This window comes from Mesoplodon mirus (assembly GCF_964341445.2).
Source record: "Mesoplodon mirus genome assembly, chromosome: 3".
NCBI classification, from domain to species: domain Eukaryota; kingdom Metazoa; phylum Chordata; class Mammalia; order Artiodactyla; family Ziphiidae; genus Mesoplodon; species Mesoplodon mirus.
Window position 1 is genome coordinate 133,387,962 of NC_138978.1, and position 15,827 is coordinate 133,403,788.

Genomic DNA, 15,827 nt, shown 5'->3' on the forward strand with positions numbered 1-15,827 from the left:
CTAACTGCTGAACAACCATCAGCAAAAACACAGGAACCTACCAAAAAAGATATTCTACATCCAAAGACAAAGAAGAGATGAGAAGGTAAGAGGGGCACAGTTGCAATAAAATCAAACCCCATACCTGCCGGGTGGCTGAGCCACAAACTGGAAAATAATTATATCACAGAAGTTCTCTCACAGGAGTGAGAATTCTGAGCTCCATGTTAGGCTCCCCAGCCTGGGGGTCTGGCATCAGGAAGAGGAGCCCCCCAAATCATTTGGCTTTGAAAGCCATCAGAGTTTGATTGCAGCAACTCCACAGGACTGGAAGAGAGAGGAACTCCACTCTTGTAGGGTGCACACAAGGTGTTTTGTGCACCAGGACCCAGGAAAGAAGCAGTGACTTAGTAGGAGCCTGGGACAGACCAACCTGCTAGTCTTGGAGGGTCTACTGGAGAGATGGAGGGGGGTGGCTGTGGCTCACTATGGGGACAGAGACACTGGTGGCTGTGGTTCTGGGGAGTGCTTATTGGTGTGAGCCTTCCTGGAGGCTGCCACTTTCTCACCAAGACCTGACCCCACCCAACAGCCTGTAGACTCCAGTGCTGGGATGCCTCAGGCCAAACAACCCACCAGATGGGAACACAACCCCACCCATCAGGCAGCCTAAATCTTCCTGAGTCCACAGCAGCCCCCTAAACACACCCCTTGGCATGGACCTGCCCACCAAAGAGAGAAGTCCCAGCTCCACCCACCAGTGGGCAGGCACCAGTCTCTCCCAAAAGAGAACCTGCACAAGCCTCTTAGATCAGACTTATCCACCAAGGGGCAGACAGTGGAAGCAAGAGGAACTACAACCCTGCAGGCTGTGAAATGGGAACCACAATCACAGAGAGTTAGACAAAATGAGATGGCAGAGGAATATGTCCCAGATGAAGGAATAAGATAAAACAACAGAAAAACAACTAAGTGAAGTGGAGATAGTCAATCTGCCTGAGACAGAGTTCTGAGTAATGATTGTAAAGATGATCCAAGGACTCAGGAAAAGAATGGATGCACAAAGCGAGAAGTTACAAGAATATTTTAGCAAAGAGATAGGAAATATAAAGAACAAAGAAACACAGATGAACAATACAATGACTGAAATTAAAATTACATTAGAAGGAATCAATAGCAGAATAAATGAAGCAGAAGAATAGATAAGTGAGGTGAAAGACAGAATGGTGGAAATCACTGCTGCAGAACAGAATAACTAAAAGTGAATGAAAAGAAATGAGTACAGTCTGAGAGACTTTTGGTACAACATTAAACACACCAACTTTCACATTATACAGGTCCCAGAAGGAGAAGAGAAAGAGAAGGGGCCTGAGAAAATATTTGAAGAATTATAGCCAAAAACTTCCCTAACACGAGAAAGGAAACAGTCACCAAAGTCCAGGAAGCACAGAGAAGCCCAGGCAGGATAAACCCAAGGAGGAACATGCTGAGACATATAGTGATCAAATTGACAAAAATTAAAGACAAAGAGAAAATATTAAAAGCAACAAGGGAAAAGCAACAAATAACAGACAAGGGAATTCCCATAAGGTTATCAGCAGGATTTTCAGCAGAAACTCTACAGCCCAGAAGGGAGTAACACGATGTATTTAAAATGATGAAAAGGAAAAACCTATAACAAAGAATACTCTACCCAGCAAGGCTCTTGTTCAGCTTTGATGGAGAAATCAAAAGCTTTACAGACAAGCAAAAGCTAAGAGAATTCAGCACCACCAAACCAGCTTTACAACAAATGCTAAGGGAACTTCTCTAGGTGGAAAAGAAAAAGCCACAACTAGAAATAAGAAAACTACAAATGGGCAACCTCACCAGTAAAGGCAAACATATAGTAAAGGTAGGAAATCATCCACATACAAATATGATCTCAAAACCAGCAATCTTGAAAAGAGGAGAGTACAAATATAGGATATTGGAAATGCATCTGAAATTAGAAGACCAGCAACTTTAAAAAATCTTGATTATATATAGACTGCTATATAAAAACCTCAGGGTAACTGCACACTGAAACTCTATAATGGATACAAACACAAAAAAAGAAAAAAAGAATGCAAATACAACACAAAGTTAGTCAACAAATCACAAAGGAATAGATCAAAAGAGGAAGGGAAGAAAAAAGACCTACAAAAACAAATCCAAAATAATTAACAAAATGGCAGTAAAAATATACATATTGATAGTTACCTTAAACAAAAGTGGATTAAATGCTCCAACCAAAAGACATAGACTGGCTGAATGGATACAAAAACAATACCCATATATATGCTGTCTAAAAGAGACGTACTTCAGATCTAGGGAAATATAGAGAGTGAAAGTGAGGAGATGAAAAAAGGTATTTACGTGGGAATGTAAATTGGTACAGCCACTATGGAGAACAGTATGGAAGTTCCTTAAAAATCTAAAAATAGAGCTACCATATGATCTACCAATCCCACTCCTGGGCATATATCCACAGAACATCATAATTCGAAAAGATGCATTCACCCCAGTGTTCATTGCATCACTATTTACAGTAGCCAGGACACGGAAGCAACCTAAATGTCCATCAACAGAGGAATGGATAAAGAAGATGTGGTACATATATACAATGGAATATTACTCAGACATAAAAAAGAATGACACAATGCCATTTGCAACAGCATGGATGGACCTAGAGATTATCATATCAAGTGAAGTAAGTCAGACAGAGAAAGATAAATATCATATTTTGTTTATATGTGGAATCTAAACAAATGATATAAATGAACCTATTTACAGAAGAGAAACAGACTCACAGGCTTAGAAAACAAACTTATGGTTACCAAAGGGAAAAGTTGGGGAGGTGTACATTAGGAGGTTGGGATTAACATATTTACACTACTGTATTTAAAGTAGGTAGCCAACAAGGGCCTACTGTATAGCACAGGGAACTCCGCTCAATATTCTGTAATATTCTAAATGGAAAATAATTCGAAAAAGAATAGATATATGTATATGTGTAAGTGAGTCATTTTGCTGTACCCCTGAAATTAACATAATATTGTAAGTCAACTATACTCCCATATAAAATAATTTTTTAAAATTATGGTTGAAGAAGATTTTGTTTTGTAAAATAACAAACAAGCAAATGGAAAAAAACAAAAACACACAAATGAAAAACTGACGGTGAGAGAATAAATCCTAACAGAAAGGGACTCTAGCATTTACTGTCATGGATATCCCCCAGGGTATTTATGCACCTGATTTATCAAAGATACATTGAGAATATGGGAAGAAAATTGCATTTTGTACCTCTGCCTGCATTTTTTGCTTTGAAAATCGGAAGTGACAGTGGAGCATAGTGGTTAAGAGGATATAGTCCACAGTCATACTACCCAGGCTTCAATCTGGGCTCCATCACTCACTAGCACTTGGACACATTACTTAAACTCCTTTATGTCTCAGTTTCCTCATCCCTAAAATGGGAATAGTTATAGTACCTGCTTCTACAAGTTCTTGTAAACATTAATTAACATAGTCAGTGAATCTTCTTAACATAGTGCCTGACACAAAATAAGCACTCAATAAATATTGCTCAGTTAAAGTATTAATGGTAATAGTGTAATTACTATTTTGCCAGATGTCAGATGGGAAATAACCACCTTGAATGCAGATGTTTTTCCCTTAGACCTTTTGCATTTTAGCCATTTGTTTTCAATCATCTGGCTTAGTGTATTTTAGCCCTTTGAGGACAGTGTCATGGTCTTTTCATCCATGAACTCCTACTTCTTTGTTCACATTTTATATTGGTAAAATATCAAAAAGGTAGATGCATCGAGTTGTACCTTTTTCTTACTTCTTTTGTCTTCATCCTCTCTGGGCTCCTTTCTCCTCTGATGGTTTCTTCCTTTCTAGGCCAGTATCAGGAAGTATTAAGGCAAGGACAAGTGTGTCTTTCTGTCACTGTAGATCTCCTTGTTGACATGGATAGAGTGGAGAGTAGAGTGAGGAGCGCCTTCTCCTCTTCTCCAAAGTTCAGATCTCAATCCAAGCTGACCTTCCCTCTAGTGCAGCAGCTTCTGATCTTCAGCATCACTCTACCTGTTCCCTCCATAGACCCAAAGTGTGTGGAGAACCTTCTCAGATAAGACCAGGATCTAACCTAGTGTTGTGAAATGCACATGAGCTCAGACAAACCTGAATTTAAATCCCTGCTCTGTAGCACTCTATCCATCTGGGTGACACCTAACCACTGGGAGCCTTGCTCTCTTTGCCTCCAAAACTGAGATCATGCCTATTTCACTGTGTTTCTTGGTGATGATGATGCGTATATTACCTGTGAAAGTACTTTTAAGCTTTAATATACAAAGAAAGGATCCTAGCCACAATAATAATATTTCTACTGCTATACTGCCTCTCTCCATAAAGAAAAGCATAGTTTTTCTTCACTTATACAATTATAGACCAGGAATTAATGAGGCTTTAGTCTGAACTTTCTAGATTTATACAAGCAGGGCTCTGCTGTTGTCAACTCAAACTTGCCATCATGTTCTCTGCAGTTGTCTTTGAAAGTTGGTTTAGAAGTTAATGTAGTTGAAACATCTGGTGACAAAAAATAAGAAAGTATTCAAAAACTGAAAGACATATCAAAAGGACACAGGAGACAACTTTTAGGGGCCTCCACTGGCAATGTATGTAACAATTTGGGCATCACAAAGTAGATAATAACATTTTGAAATAAAAAAAAAGAATCCATACTGATAAAACAATATCTTAAAAAATGTAAAAAGTTATAATGGGAGAAGAAAAAGATTTTCCTTACAAAATATTACCAATGAACACATATAAAAGAAATGATAGAAAATTATAAGTATAATAAAAATAGATTCAGTTAAGAATCATAAATAGATAGAAGCCAAATCAGTGAGTGAAATGTTAGGGAATATTCATGCCATCTGAACAAATCATTTGTTAATTATGGAGGGAAGAAAGGTCCTGCTCAATTGAAAAATCTGACATACCCCCTTAACCAAGTGACCAAATTTAACATCACCAGTAGTGGGACAACCCACTATCATGTGACACCTCATATGATGCACTTTGAAGGACACATTACCTATGTATTGTTCCTACCAAAAATACTTATCCTAAACCTAATTATGAAGCAACAACCAAGCAAATCAAATCCAGGAGTATTTAGCAAAGCAACTGACCTGGGCTCTTCTGAATTGTTGACATCTTGGTAAGCAAATAAAACAAGAATAGGCTGGGGAACTCTCCTAGATATGACAACTAAGTGCAACAAGTAAACATTGATTGGATCTTGGATCCAAAAGAAAAAACAAAACTGATAAAAGGCATGCAGGCATTCCAGAAATTTGCCCAAAGGTGAATTTTAATGAGTTCTGCCTACTTTTTTCCTTGCTTGAGAAAGAAGAGTATAACAAGGACTGCTATCCATGGAAATGAGCTCTGCATGTATGCTAATTAGATCAGGCCCCTGCAGTGTAGCTAGCTGTTGCTTGTTAAAGGAAATAAAATGATAGGTCACAGAAATAAGTCAAGTCATTTCAAGACTGATTTCTAAAGGCCTTTTTTAGCAGGGCATAGGAAACAAGCATTGTGTTACAAAAGGAGCAATCAAGATCTCCAGGTAAAATGAGAAAGGAGGAAAGTGAGGAGGTGAGCAGGGTTTCCCCAGAATTCATTACCAAACATAGGTGTGGTCTCTAGACCTTTGGTGGTGTCTCTATTTTTAGTATAAATTCCTAATTTACTTTTCTGTTTAGTAAAAAACCAAATAATGATAAATTTGGTCTTCTTTGGCTTCCAGGGAATTTCACTCTTCTCTTCCAATCTTTCCAGTACTTTCTTCTGTCTTCTTTACCTGCCCCACTTTCTCTACCAACCAGAAGTGATTAGATATTTTCCATATTAGGCTTCAACCCAGTTCTCTTCTCTTGAAAATCTCTCTTGATAATCTTACCTACTTCTAAGGCTTCAACAATGGAAAAAAATCTTATAAGAATGTGTGTGAAGTAGAAAAAAAAGGAATAGATATATTGTCCATCTGATGAGTACTTCTTAACTTTTTTGTGCCACAGACCCTATTAGCAGTCTGATGAAGCCAATGGACTCCTTCCTTGAATAATGTTTTAAATGCATAAATTGAAATACATAGGACTGCAAAGAAAACCAGTAATGTTGAAATAAAGTTATCAAAAATATAAAAAAACAAATTTGTGATATAGTAATGTATATTCTGCTCTACTTATTCATGAAGTAACAAGATCTGATGACTACCATAATTTCAAAGTAGTGATAAATACTTGGAGATATCACCAATAGTTATCATACCATGGTATGAAAATTCTTTATTTTTTTCAGGCAAGGCTTTATTGGGCCCCTGCTGCAGCAGCAGGGAGCAAGAACAGGCAACAGCTTCCCTTGCTCACCCACTTGCTCGCTGAGGGGGGGGCGAGCTTGTTCCTTATATGGAGTGAGGCTAGGGGTGTGTCCAGGCATCGGGCCAGAGGGGTGGCTTAGGTGTTTTGCCCGCCCCTCTGGTGGTGTTGAGTGCAGGGGGCATGCTCAGTACCCTGCTTTTGCTCCCAACACCCTGTTTTTGCTCTGCTCCAGGCTCTTCAGAAGTGGCAGTTGGGTTTTTTGGTCTCATTGTATCTTTTGTCCAGAATTTGCCCCAACTGCACATGAACACAGTTATTTTTAGTCCCATATAGTTTATTTGTATTTTGTTGCTCAAGGAGAGGTGTGTCCAGATACAAGCATTGCAGCACTGCAGCAAATGGTCCCAAGTCCCAGCCTCATTCCCCGCTAAGAGACTCTGCACCCTTATTCTTAAGGGGTCAAGGGCCAGAAGTCTTTTCTTCTGAAACTTCTTCCTGCTGGACAGGGGCCACAGACCCTAGCTGACCCCAGAGGTGTAGAAGTCCCTCGCTGACTGTCCCAAGGACCTGTAGGGACCTGGGCCGCTCTCTGCTGGAAAGGGTTGAATTTCTTGAGTCATCATGAGCCTTATTTTAAACTGTTGGAGCATAAAAGACACAAACTTAATCAAAAGGTTAAACAAACAAGGGTTAAAAAGGAGAAGAACAATAGCCATTAAAGTGCCTAGAAAGGGAAAGAACCAGGTTAACTTTGGGAGGGTTTCCTTAACTGTTGACCAGACAGGGGAGGCAATGTTACCCTTGCCAAGAAGCCATTCTGCTTGGATGTATATTTTGTTAATCTCAGGTTTAAAGTTTAATAATTTTTTCTATTCTTAGAATGGAAGGTCTGGACCTGTTGGTCCCAAGTCTCCTTGGACCAAAAAGTCTTATTAGTCACAGGTTTACAACAGTAGGGAAAACAATGGAGTACTAGATGAAATATGGCATAGATCAGTATGACTGAAAAAAGGGTTATAAGAAAATGACAACCTCCTGCCAGAAAGTTTTTATACCTTGTGGGATTCAAGAGAACAAACTAGAGAACCAATTTTCAGTCCCCTGCCCATATTTGATAGTGAGGATTGGTGGTTAATTGTCTGCTGAAGCCAAGTGGCTTGTTGTCAAATTTTCTCAGTGTTGGTTTCTACCTGGTATGGGCATCAGGGCTCTTTTCTTTGCCTCTCGATCTGCCCTGTTGTTCCCTTGGGTAATTTGAGAATTTTCCTTTTGGTGCCCACGGCTTAGGCCTAATATAGTATCTTTTCTATCTGGAGATAACTGTCTTATTCCAGGATTTATAATATATCCCAGATATTTAACTTGTTGCTTTGAGATTTGTGCTTTTTCCTGGGAGATCCTATAGCCCTAGGTCCCAAGGAAATTAAGGACTTTAATGGTATTCTGATCTGAGGTCTCCGTGGTGAGGCTATATATTAATATGTCATCTACATACTGTAGAATGGCCTCTTCTTTTAGGTATATTTCCCTTAGTTCCTTTCCTAGGGCCTGGAGCAACAAATATGGGCTGGCTGTCCTGAAACCCCTGAGGCAATACTGTCCAGGTATATTGTTGCATTTGGCCCTAGTGGGGGTTAGTCCACTCGAAGGCAAACAGATACTGAGATGAGGGATGAACTCAGATGCAAAAGAAGGCATCCTTGTGTCAAGCACAGTAAACCATTTGTCATCTTCAGGAATCTGGACTAATATATTATAAGGATTGGTCACAAGTGGATGTATAGGGACTACTGCATCATTTACTGCTCTAAGGTCTTGTAACAGTATTCCCCATTTGGCTTAACAACTGGCAGAATAGTGGCATTGCATGGATACTGACAGGCCATGCTTTAAGGAATTATCTATGGACAGTTGCAAACCTTTCTTGCTTCCAACTTTATAGGGTACTGTCTCTTGTTAGGATAAGTGACTTCTGGCTTAAGGCTAGTTTTTACAGGTTGGGCATTTATAGCCTCCCAGGGATTCCTTTGTCCCAAAGAAATTAAGGAAGGTTAACTGCGTGTAGAATATGACTGGGAATAGGCCCTTGTTTTTCCAGCTGATTTGTCTTAGTCAGAATCAAGAAAAGGGGCTGCTCCGGTCCTCCTAATCGTAATATGACTCTGAAGGAGCCCAGAAAGTCTCTTCCCAGTAGTGGGTTAGGACACTCAAGGCACAGCTAAAAAGGTGTGTGAGATCAAATGCTGTTCAAATTGACAAGTGAGAGGCCCAATGAAGAAACAGGTGTGAGGCTTTCCTTTGACACCAGTCACAGTACAGCTTTTGGAGAAAAGAGACACAGCGTGAGAGATCAGGACAGAGTAAGTGGCTCCCGTATCAATTAAAAAACTGGTTTTCTTACCTGCCACGTCAAGGACCACCCAGGGCTCCTCGAAGGAGATAGACATCTCACAAAGGGGAAGCTGCCAGAATGCCCAGGCCACCTCAGTCATCCATGGCCATCTTAGGAGCAGGAGCCCCCCTTCCCCTTCGGGATTGGGGACAGTCCCACTTCCAATAACCTGTTTGTTTGCAGACTGGGCATGGAACAGGGGTTCTTTTTGGCATTTTTGGGCCCACTGGCCGGTTGACTTGCATTTGAAGCATTTCCCCTTCCTCATTTTACCTCCAGGTGGTTGGTTAAACTTCCTTGGCCCCCTTGGGTTGTCCTGAGGTTGCAAGGCATGGCTGACAGCTATGGCCATCAGTTTAACTTGAGCCCTGGCCTAAGTGTTTTCACATTGGGTTTTCTCTTCCTTCTCAGCTGGATCTCAATTATCAAATACCCCAAAGGCCACCTCTAGGAGTTGGGGCATTGGGGTTTGTGGGCCTAATTGTAACTTTCGGAGTTTCCACCTAATATCAGGGTCAGACTGGCTGATAAAATGTCCCAGCCAGGATTGACCCTCAGGAGTGGATGGATCAATGTTAGTAAATTTTCTAAATGGTGACAGAATCACAGGTTCTTTTAATATTCCTGTCATTTTTTATCTATGTCCATAACTGAAAGGAATGTTAAATTTCAGTTAGAAATGAGGGAAAATAAAGATCAAGCTCATAGGTCCCCCTAAATTCTATTCATGGATCCAAGGTTAAGAATATATGGTCTAAAGATTTCTAAAAGAAATTGGGAATCCTTATTGTATGCCTATCAGAAACCATGTAGGTGGTATGAAGAAAGGGGTGGTGCAGAGCCACCTACAACTCTACAATTACTCTATATCCTTTGTTTTGTATGTTTGGTTTATCTGGGCTTCTTGATTCTTCTTTGTCTTTCTCAGCATGGCTTTTATATTGAAGTAAAATTGAAACTAGTTAGTCCTATTTGTTAAATGATGTTCTATTTTTGTTCTGTTTGTTTGGATTCTTTTTTTGTTTGATTTTTAAACGTATTCCTTAGTCGTAGGAGAGGCTAAAACTGCTGATTATTTGGGATCATTTCTTCATGCTATGTCTACCTTCTATTTACATAGATAATTGGACTTTAAATGTGGATAGAATTAAAATATCCAACTTCAACCTCTGTCTGTTGCCTTCAAAGGTTTTGAAGTAGATTTAAAAAATCCCCTCTCTCCACCTTTTTGACCCTCTCTCTCCTTGGTTTCCCAAACACTGCTTTCTCCTGGACCTCTCTTGTCTTCCTGCTTCTCTTTTGGTCCCTTCTGAATCTTCTCATCCGTTTCACACTCTATCAACCAGAAAAATGTAGGCATCCCCCCCACATTAGGCTTTGGGCTAGTTTTCTCTTCTTTTTTTCCCCCTTGATAATATCTCTCAATACTCACCCCTTTCCCGTGTTCCTCATCAGTTTTAATGGACCCTCTACCCTCTACTGATTGTCATCTCCCTTCCAGTAGTATACATGTGTGCTGTCAGAGTTAGACCCCTAAAATGTACTTGGTTGCTCTCAAAAGCATCAAAATTAAGTCCAAACTTCTCTTCCTGGTTCACAACCTCTACAGTATGGTCCCTACAGACACTGCCAGTCTTCTCCACCATGGCAAGCCGCTACCATAACTCTCTTACCTCACACTTCCCTTGGCCAACCAACTCTCAAGCATCCAAATACACCTAGAATATCTTTCTCGTCCAGCTGACCCATAAAAATTATATCTTTGAAGACTCATTTCAAGTCCCACTTTCTCCAGTTCCAGACGCTCGCAACCTAATTATTTTTTCCTTGCTGCTCATGCTCCAGTGGTACTTTAGATGGTGCATTATCCATCTAATTAATTCTTACTCTTGTTTTGCCATTTCTTAGAGCCTACCTCCTATTTAAATCATTACATATGAGACTGGCTCTTTCACTAGATTATAAATTCCAGAGGACTAGGGAGTTTTGTCTTAGTCATTTCTGTGTTATGTACAGTAAATGACTTGCTTGTCCTGTGCTCATAAGGTCTCAACAAGATTTAATTCAATTGTGGGTAGTGGTTGGATGATTGGACCCTAAAACTGTGAATGTCTCTAAGACATATACCCAACCCCATTTTGGCTATGATATTCATCAAATACACAAACATATTACTAAGAGTATTGTTTTTGTTTCTAAAATTGGCTAAATGGAACAAGTCTCATTAAAATAAACAGTAAACAGTTTTAGTGAGAAGTTCTGGATTCTGCATTAGAAGCTGAAATTCATTCTATAAGTATTTTTTGAGCCCTAATTATGTATCTAGCACTAAGGATGCATAGCTTTGAATAAAAAGATCTCTGTTCTTGAAGGACTTACACCCTAACCCTAACCCTATCTTCATAAGAGTTTGGAGTTTCCTGTCAAGAGTTGCAGGAGAATTTACATTTCTTAAACTGGAAAAAAAAACTGTTTATTCCTTTATTGAAATGTTATCGGCACTACCCTGGTGGCACAGTGGTTAAAAATCCGCCTGCCAATGAAGGGGATACGGGTTTGAGTCCTGGTTGAGAAGATCCACATGCCACGGAGCCACTAAGCCCATGCGCCACAACTACTGAGGCTGTGCTCTGGAGCCCGTGAGCCACAATTACTGAGCCCATGTACCACAACTACTGAAGCCCACATGCCTAGAGTCTGTGCTCTGCAACAAGAGAAGCCACCGCAATGAGAAGCCTGCGCACCACAACAAAGAGTAGCCCCCTCTCATCGCAACTAGAGAAAGCCCACATGCAGCAACAAAGACCCAACAGATCCAAAAATAAATAAATAAATAAATTTATAAAAAGAAAAGTCAGGGAATTCCATGGTAGTCTAGTGATTAGGATTCTGAGCTCTCACTGATGAGGGCCCAGGTTCGTTCCCTCGTCAGGGAACTAAGATATTGAACTTCCATGCCAGTGACCTATCAAGGATGCCCCATGGTATTCAGATTTTAAAAAATAATAATAAAGTAAAATAAAAATAAATAAATAAATAAAATTTTTAAAATAAAAATAAATTAAAAAAACTAAAATGTTATGTTTCACCTGGCTAACTCCGAAGTGAAAACCACACAAACTTAGCTGCAGCACCAATGCAAGCCACAGTGTATATGTTGTCAATAAATAAGGAAGTATAAAAAGAGAAGACACATTTATTAGGATATTGCTGATTGTAGTTTATTTAGGGCTTGGTTATTACTATTATTTTATATATTCACTATCTCCAACTTTAATAAAGCCCTGCAACAGGCTGGTTTTTAAATTTCCTTCTTAGTATCATTTTATGCCTTAGGTTGGGAAGCACAAACAGAGGTTTTAAGCAATAGTAATAGCATTTACTATTTTTATTCTCTAGTAGTAATAAAACTAATAATATTGTATTTGCTAAACTAGTTCTAATATATGTCCAACATTGTACTAGAAACTGGAGATACTACTAGAGGAAGATGCTTGTGTAGGAAGCTCTGGACTTTTTCTCAAGGCTAGTTTGACACTGGACATTAGGAACATATACCATGATTTTCTGAAATATAAGTGCTAACTGAGGAGAAATTGAACATAAACTCTCAGAACACAGTAGATTAGCATAAGGGAAATGTTAAAGGCCTTTGTTGAAAAATGTAAATTATGAGGAACATATACACTCAGAAAGAGTAAAGAGTATTTTTCAGATGTCTCTGTATGCATGTGTAAAAATCTATGGCTTCAAATTTGACTAGATTTTGTTTGTTTGTTTTTCAAAATCTTTTCTAAGAATTGCCCTGGTGGAAAATATTCCTGAAGGCCTTACCTATTCAGAAAATGCACCATTTCACTTATCACTTTTCCAAGGCTGGATGAATTTACTCAGCATGGCCAAAAAGTCTGTTGACATAGTATCTTCCCATTGGGATCTCAACCACAGTCATCCATCAGCATGTCAGGTAAGCCACATCCTCTAATGTGTGTGATGATTTTACTTATGTGCATTTTATACTCAGTATTCTTGCTTCCACTCCTCAAGTTCAAGCTCATTTCTTCAGTCTATCTATACCCATAGTTCATGTCCATTATTACATTTTTATGTATGTGCCATTGTTAATCATAGGTTGCTCAGCTTCTACTAGAATTCCATGCTTTCAAGGGCAAAATCACATCTCATCTTTGCAAACAAGAGGCTCTCTATGCAGCACTGCTGTATCGGACAACTTCAGAGGTGTCTTGTGGTGTCCATTGATTGCACATCACAGAATTCTGCTTTACACAACCTGCGTGTTTATAGTTCCAATTCCGTAACTGCTTGCTGAGACATTTAATTGGTTAATTGGTGTCCTAATTTGTCTTTGTGGCTCAGAACCAACTTTTTTAATAGTGGAGTCACAGTTCCCAGTATATCTGTATATTCTTGACTCTGTCATATTTGAGTGAAGAGGAAAAAGAAATTTACTAGTTATAAGAACAGCCTTTAGAAACCTGACTAAATGAAGTAAATGATTTCTGAATGAAATGTCCTGGAGATAAGAAAATGATCCTGGTAATCTTTTTGTTTTTGAATTTTATTTTGTTTATTTTTTTATACAGCAGGTTCTTATTAGTCATCAATTTTATACACATCAGTGTATACATGTCAATCCCAATCGCCCAATTCATCACACCACCACCCCCACCACCCCAATCCTGGTAATCTTTAGCATGTTTTTCTTTATGTTGGTACAACCATGATAGCACTGAGCTATCAAGTATATGACCATTGCCCTATACTTAAATGTCCTATGGGGGGGGGTCAAGGATAAAATTAATTTTGTCTGTTTGTATACAGAATGTGTTGCCATTAAGCCTATAATCATTACCTCATTGGTGCTTTGATTTTCTTCGATTATACTATTTTAAAGTCAAAAGATATTAGAAAATAGGTACAAATAAACAAAAAACCCATAAAGGCTATACTAAAGAAAAACTGGATAATTTTACTAATTATGTTCTACACTGTTCTACCTCTGCTGAAGCAGGTGCTTCAGGTGCTTATTGCAGCATTTATCATCCCAAAACTTAGTGGTTTTTAAAAATAACAATTATTTATTTATTCATGATTCTGGGCAGCATTTGTCAGAGAACTTGTCTCTGATCTAAATAGTGTTGGCTGGGGTGGCCTACCTGGGGCTGGAGGGTACAAGATGACTCCTCACATATGAGCATCTTCCCTCAGACGGCTGGAATGTCTAGCGGCCGGCTGGACTTCTCTCTCTCTCTGTATGTATCTATCATCATTCAGTAAAGCAGCTTGAATTCTTTACCTGTGGTTATATCCTAAAAGGGCAAAAGCAGAAACTGTGAGACCTCTTAAGACCTGAGCTCTAGAATCCCAATTGCTTCCACCCTATTCTATTGGTCAAAGCAAGTCACAAATTCAAGATGAGAGAGGTAGCATACATATGGGAATGTGGAGAATTGTTGGCAGGCATCTTTGGAAATTACATACCACAGTGCACTCTGGCCACAGCAATCCATCTCTCTCTTCCACATACAAAATGCACTCCTCATCCCCCAAAACGTGTATCCCTTTACAGCAAAGGCTCAAAGTCTAGGATCTCTTCATCTGCATCAGGACAGGATCTGAATAGGACTCCTCATGAGGGCTTCTCTTGATTTGGAAACCTGTGAACTAAAAAGACAAGATACATGCCCCCCAATGTACACTCCCAACATACAATGGCAAAATAGAGATGAGATAACTACGATAGATACTTCTGTTCCAAAGGGGGAAGTAGAGAGCACAAATTAGTCATTGAACCCACAGCAGTTTTAAAAGCCAGCCTGGCACACATCACCAGTTTTCCGAACTTGGAGAACAGGGAATGTCTCTAGACTGGGATCTAGTTCTGTTTCCTGGGGGTGCTTTCCTAATCTGCTGTTCTCAGAAACTCTTTGCTCCACCCTCTGTGTTTTTCTTTCTTTTTCATAAGAAATAGCCTGTGCTTGCTTCAGACTTATTTTCTTGGTTGGCTTTCTACCAGTAGAAATCTGAGGCCCCAGAGACCTCTTTTCATTTTAAACCATCTCTGTCCTTTTTCAGTCCAAAATGGAACAACCCCTTAAAAACTTCTGTAGACTTTCTATGTATCCAGTTAAAATCCACTCTATTAGCAAAAGGCCACACCACAAATAACTCACAGGTGGTCTTTTTCTACTTTGGACTGGGACTCAAGATGCTTCGGAACCTCACCCTTGAATTTTCCAGGAGCCCTTTTGAGAGTCACCCCCCCACACACACTACTTTTAATCCTTCAGAGGTCTCAACATGGAATCGTACAGCCACAGCTTTGATTTGATCTTTACCCTGAGGCCATTTCTCATTTTGAGAATGTTTTGCTCAATTGAGAGACTGTCCTAGATTTTCTACATTTCTCTCAAAATTCTGCATGAAAATGAAATAGTTTCTTCTTATCATATACCACCAAAGCTTTGATTGATAATCTGCCTGAACAATCTCCTTAGCCAGATCTCCAAATCCACTAGTCATATTTTCTATCTCCTACTTTACAGCAGGCACTAGCATTGCCAAACTTTCTCCCATTACTTTCTCAAGGCCTCAAAAGCAATTTCTTCACTGTTCTTCCAGCCTTGAGTAACAGAATGAGATTCCAGCCCCTACCACCACCCAGTCCCAGAGACAATGCCACATGCTTTAAGTGTTCGCAACAGTAGTTTCTATTTAATTTATTATTGTGGTATAACAAACAACTCCAAAACATATTCATTATTATTTCTTATGATTCTGTGACTTGGTTCACAGTTCTTTTGCTTCAGTAGTGCTGGCTGGGATTACTTATGCAGTTGTGTTTAAGTGGGAGGGTAGCTGAAGCTGGACTCCCTGAGGGCTGGACATGTCTCATTCTCTGCATGTGGACACTCATCATTCAGTAATCTAACCCAAGCTTTTTATAAGGCAGCTGGATCCCAGGAGAGTGAAAATGAAAACTACAAGACCTCTTAATTCCTGGCCTCCCAGAA

General features: G+C 39.5%; 1 protein-coding gene across 1 annotated transcript in view; it reads left to right on the forward strand.

Annotated features, from left to right (window-relative positions):
- The window catches only part of PLD5 (phospholipase D family member 5), a gene marked incomplete at both ends in the record, with an annotated part of 465,875 nt that overhangs the window by 249,095 nt on the left and 200,953 nt on the right, over nt 1-15,827 (forward strand). Inside the window, one exon of the mRNA XM_082613900.1 lies at nt 12,592-12,760. Coding sequence (XP_082470026.1) covers nt 12,592-12,760 — 169 coding nt within the window. The remainder of the gene's footprint in view (nt 1-12,591; nt 12,761-15,827) is intronic.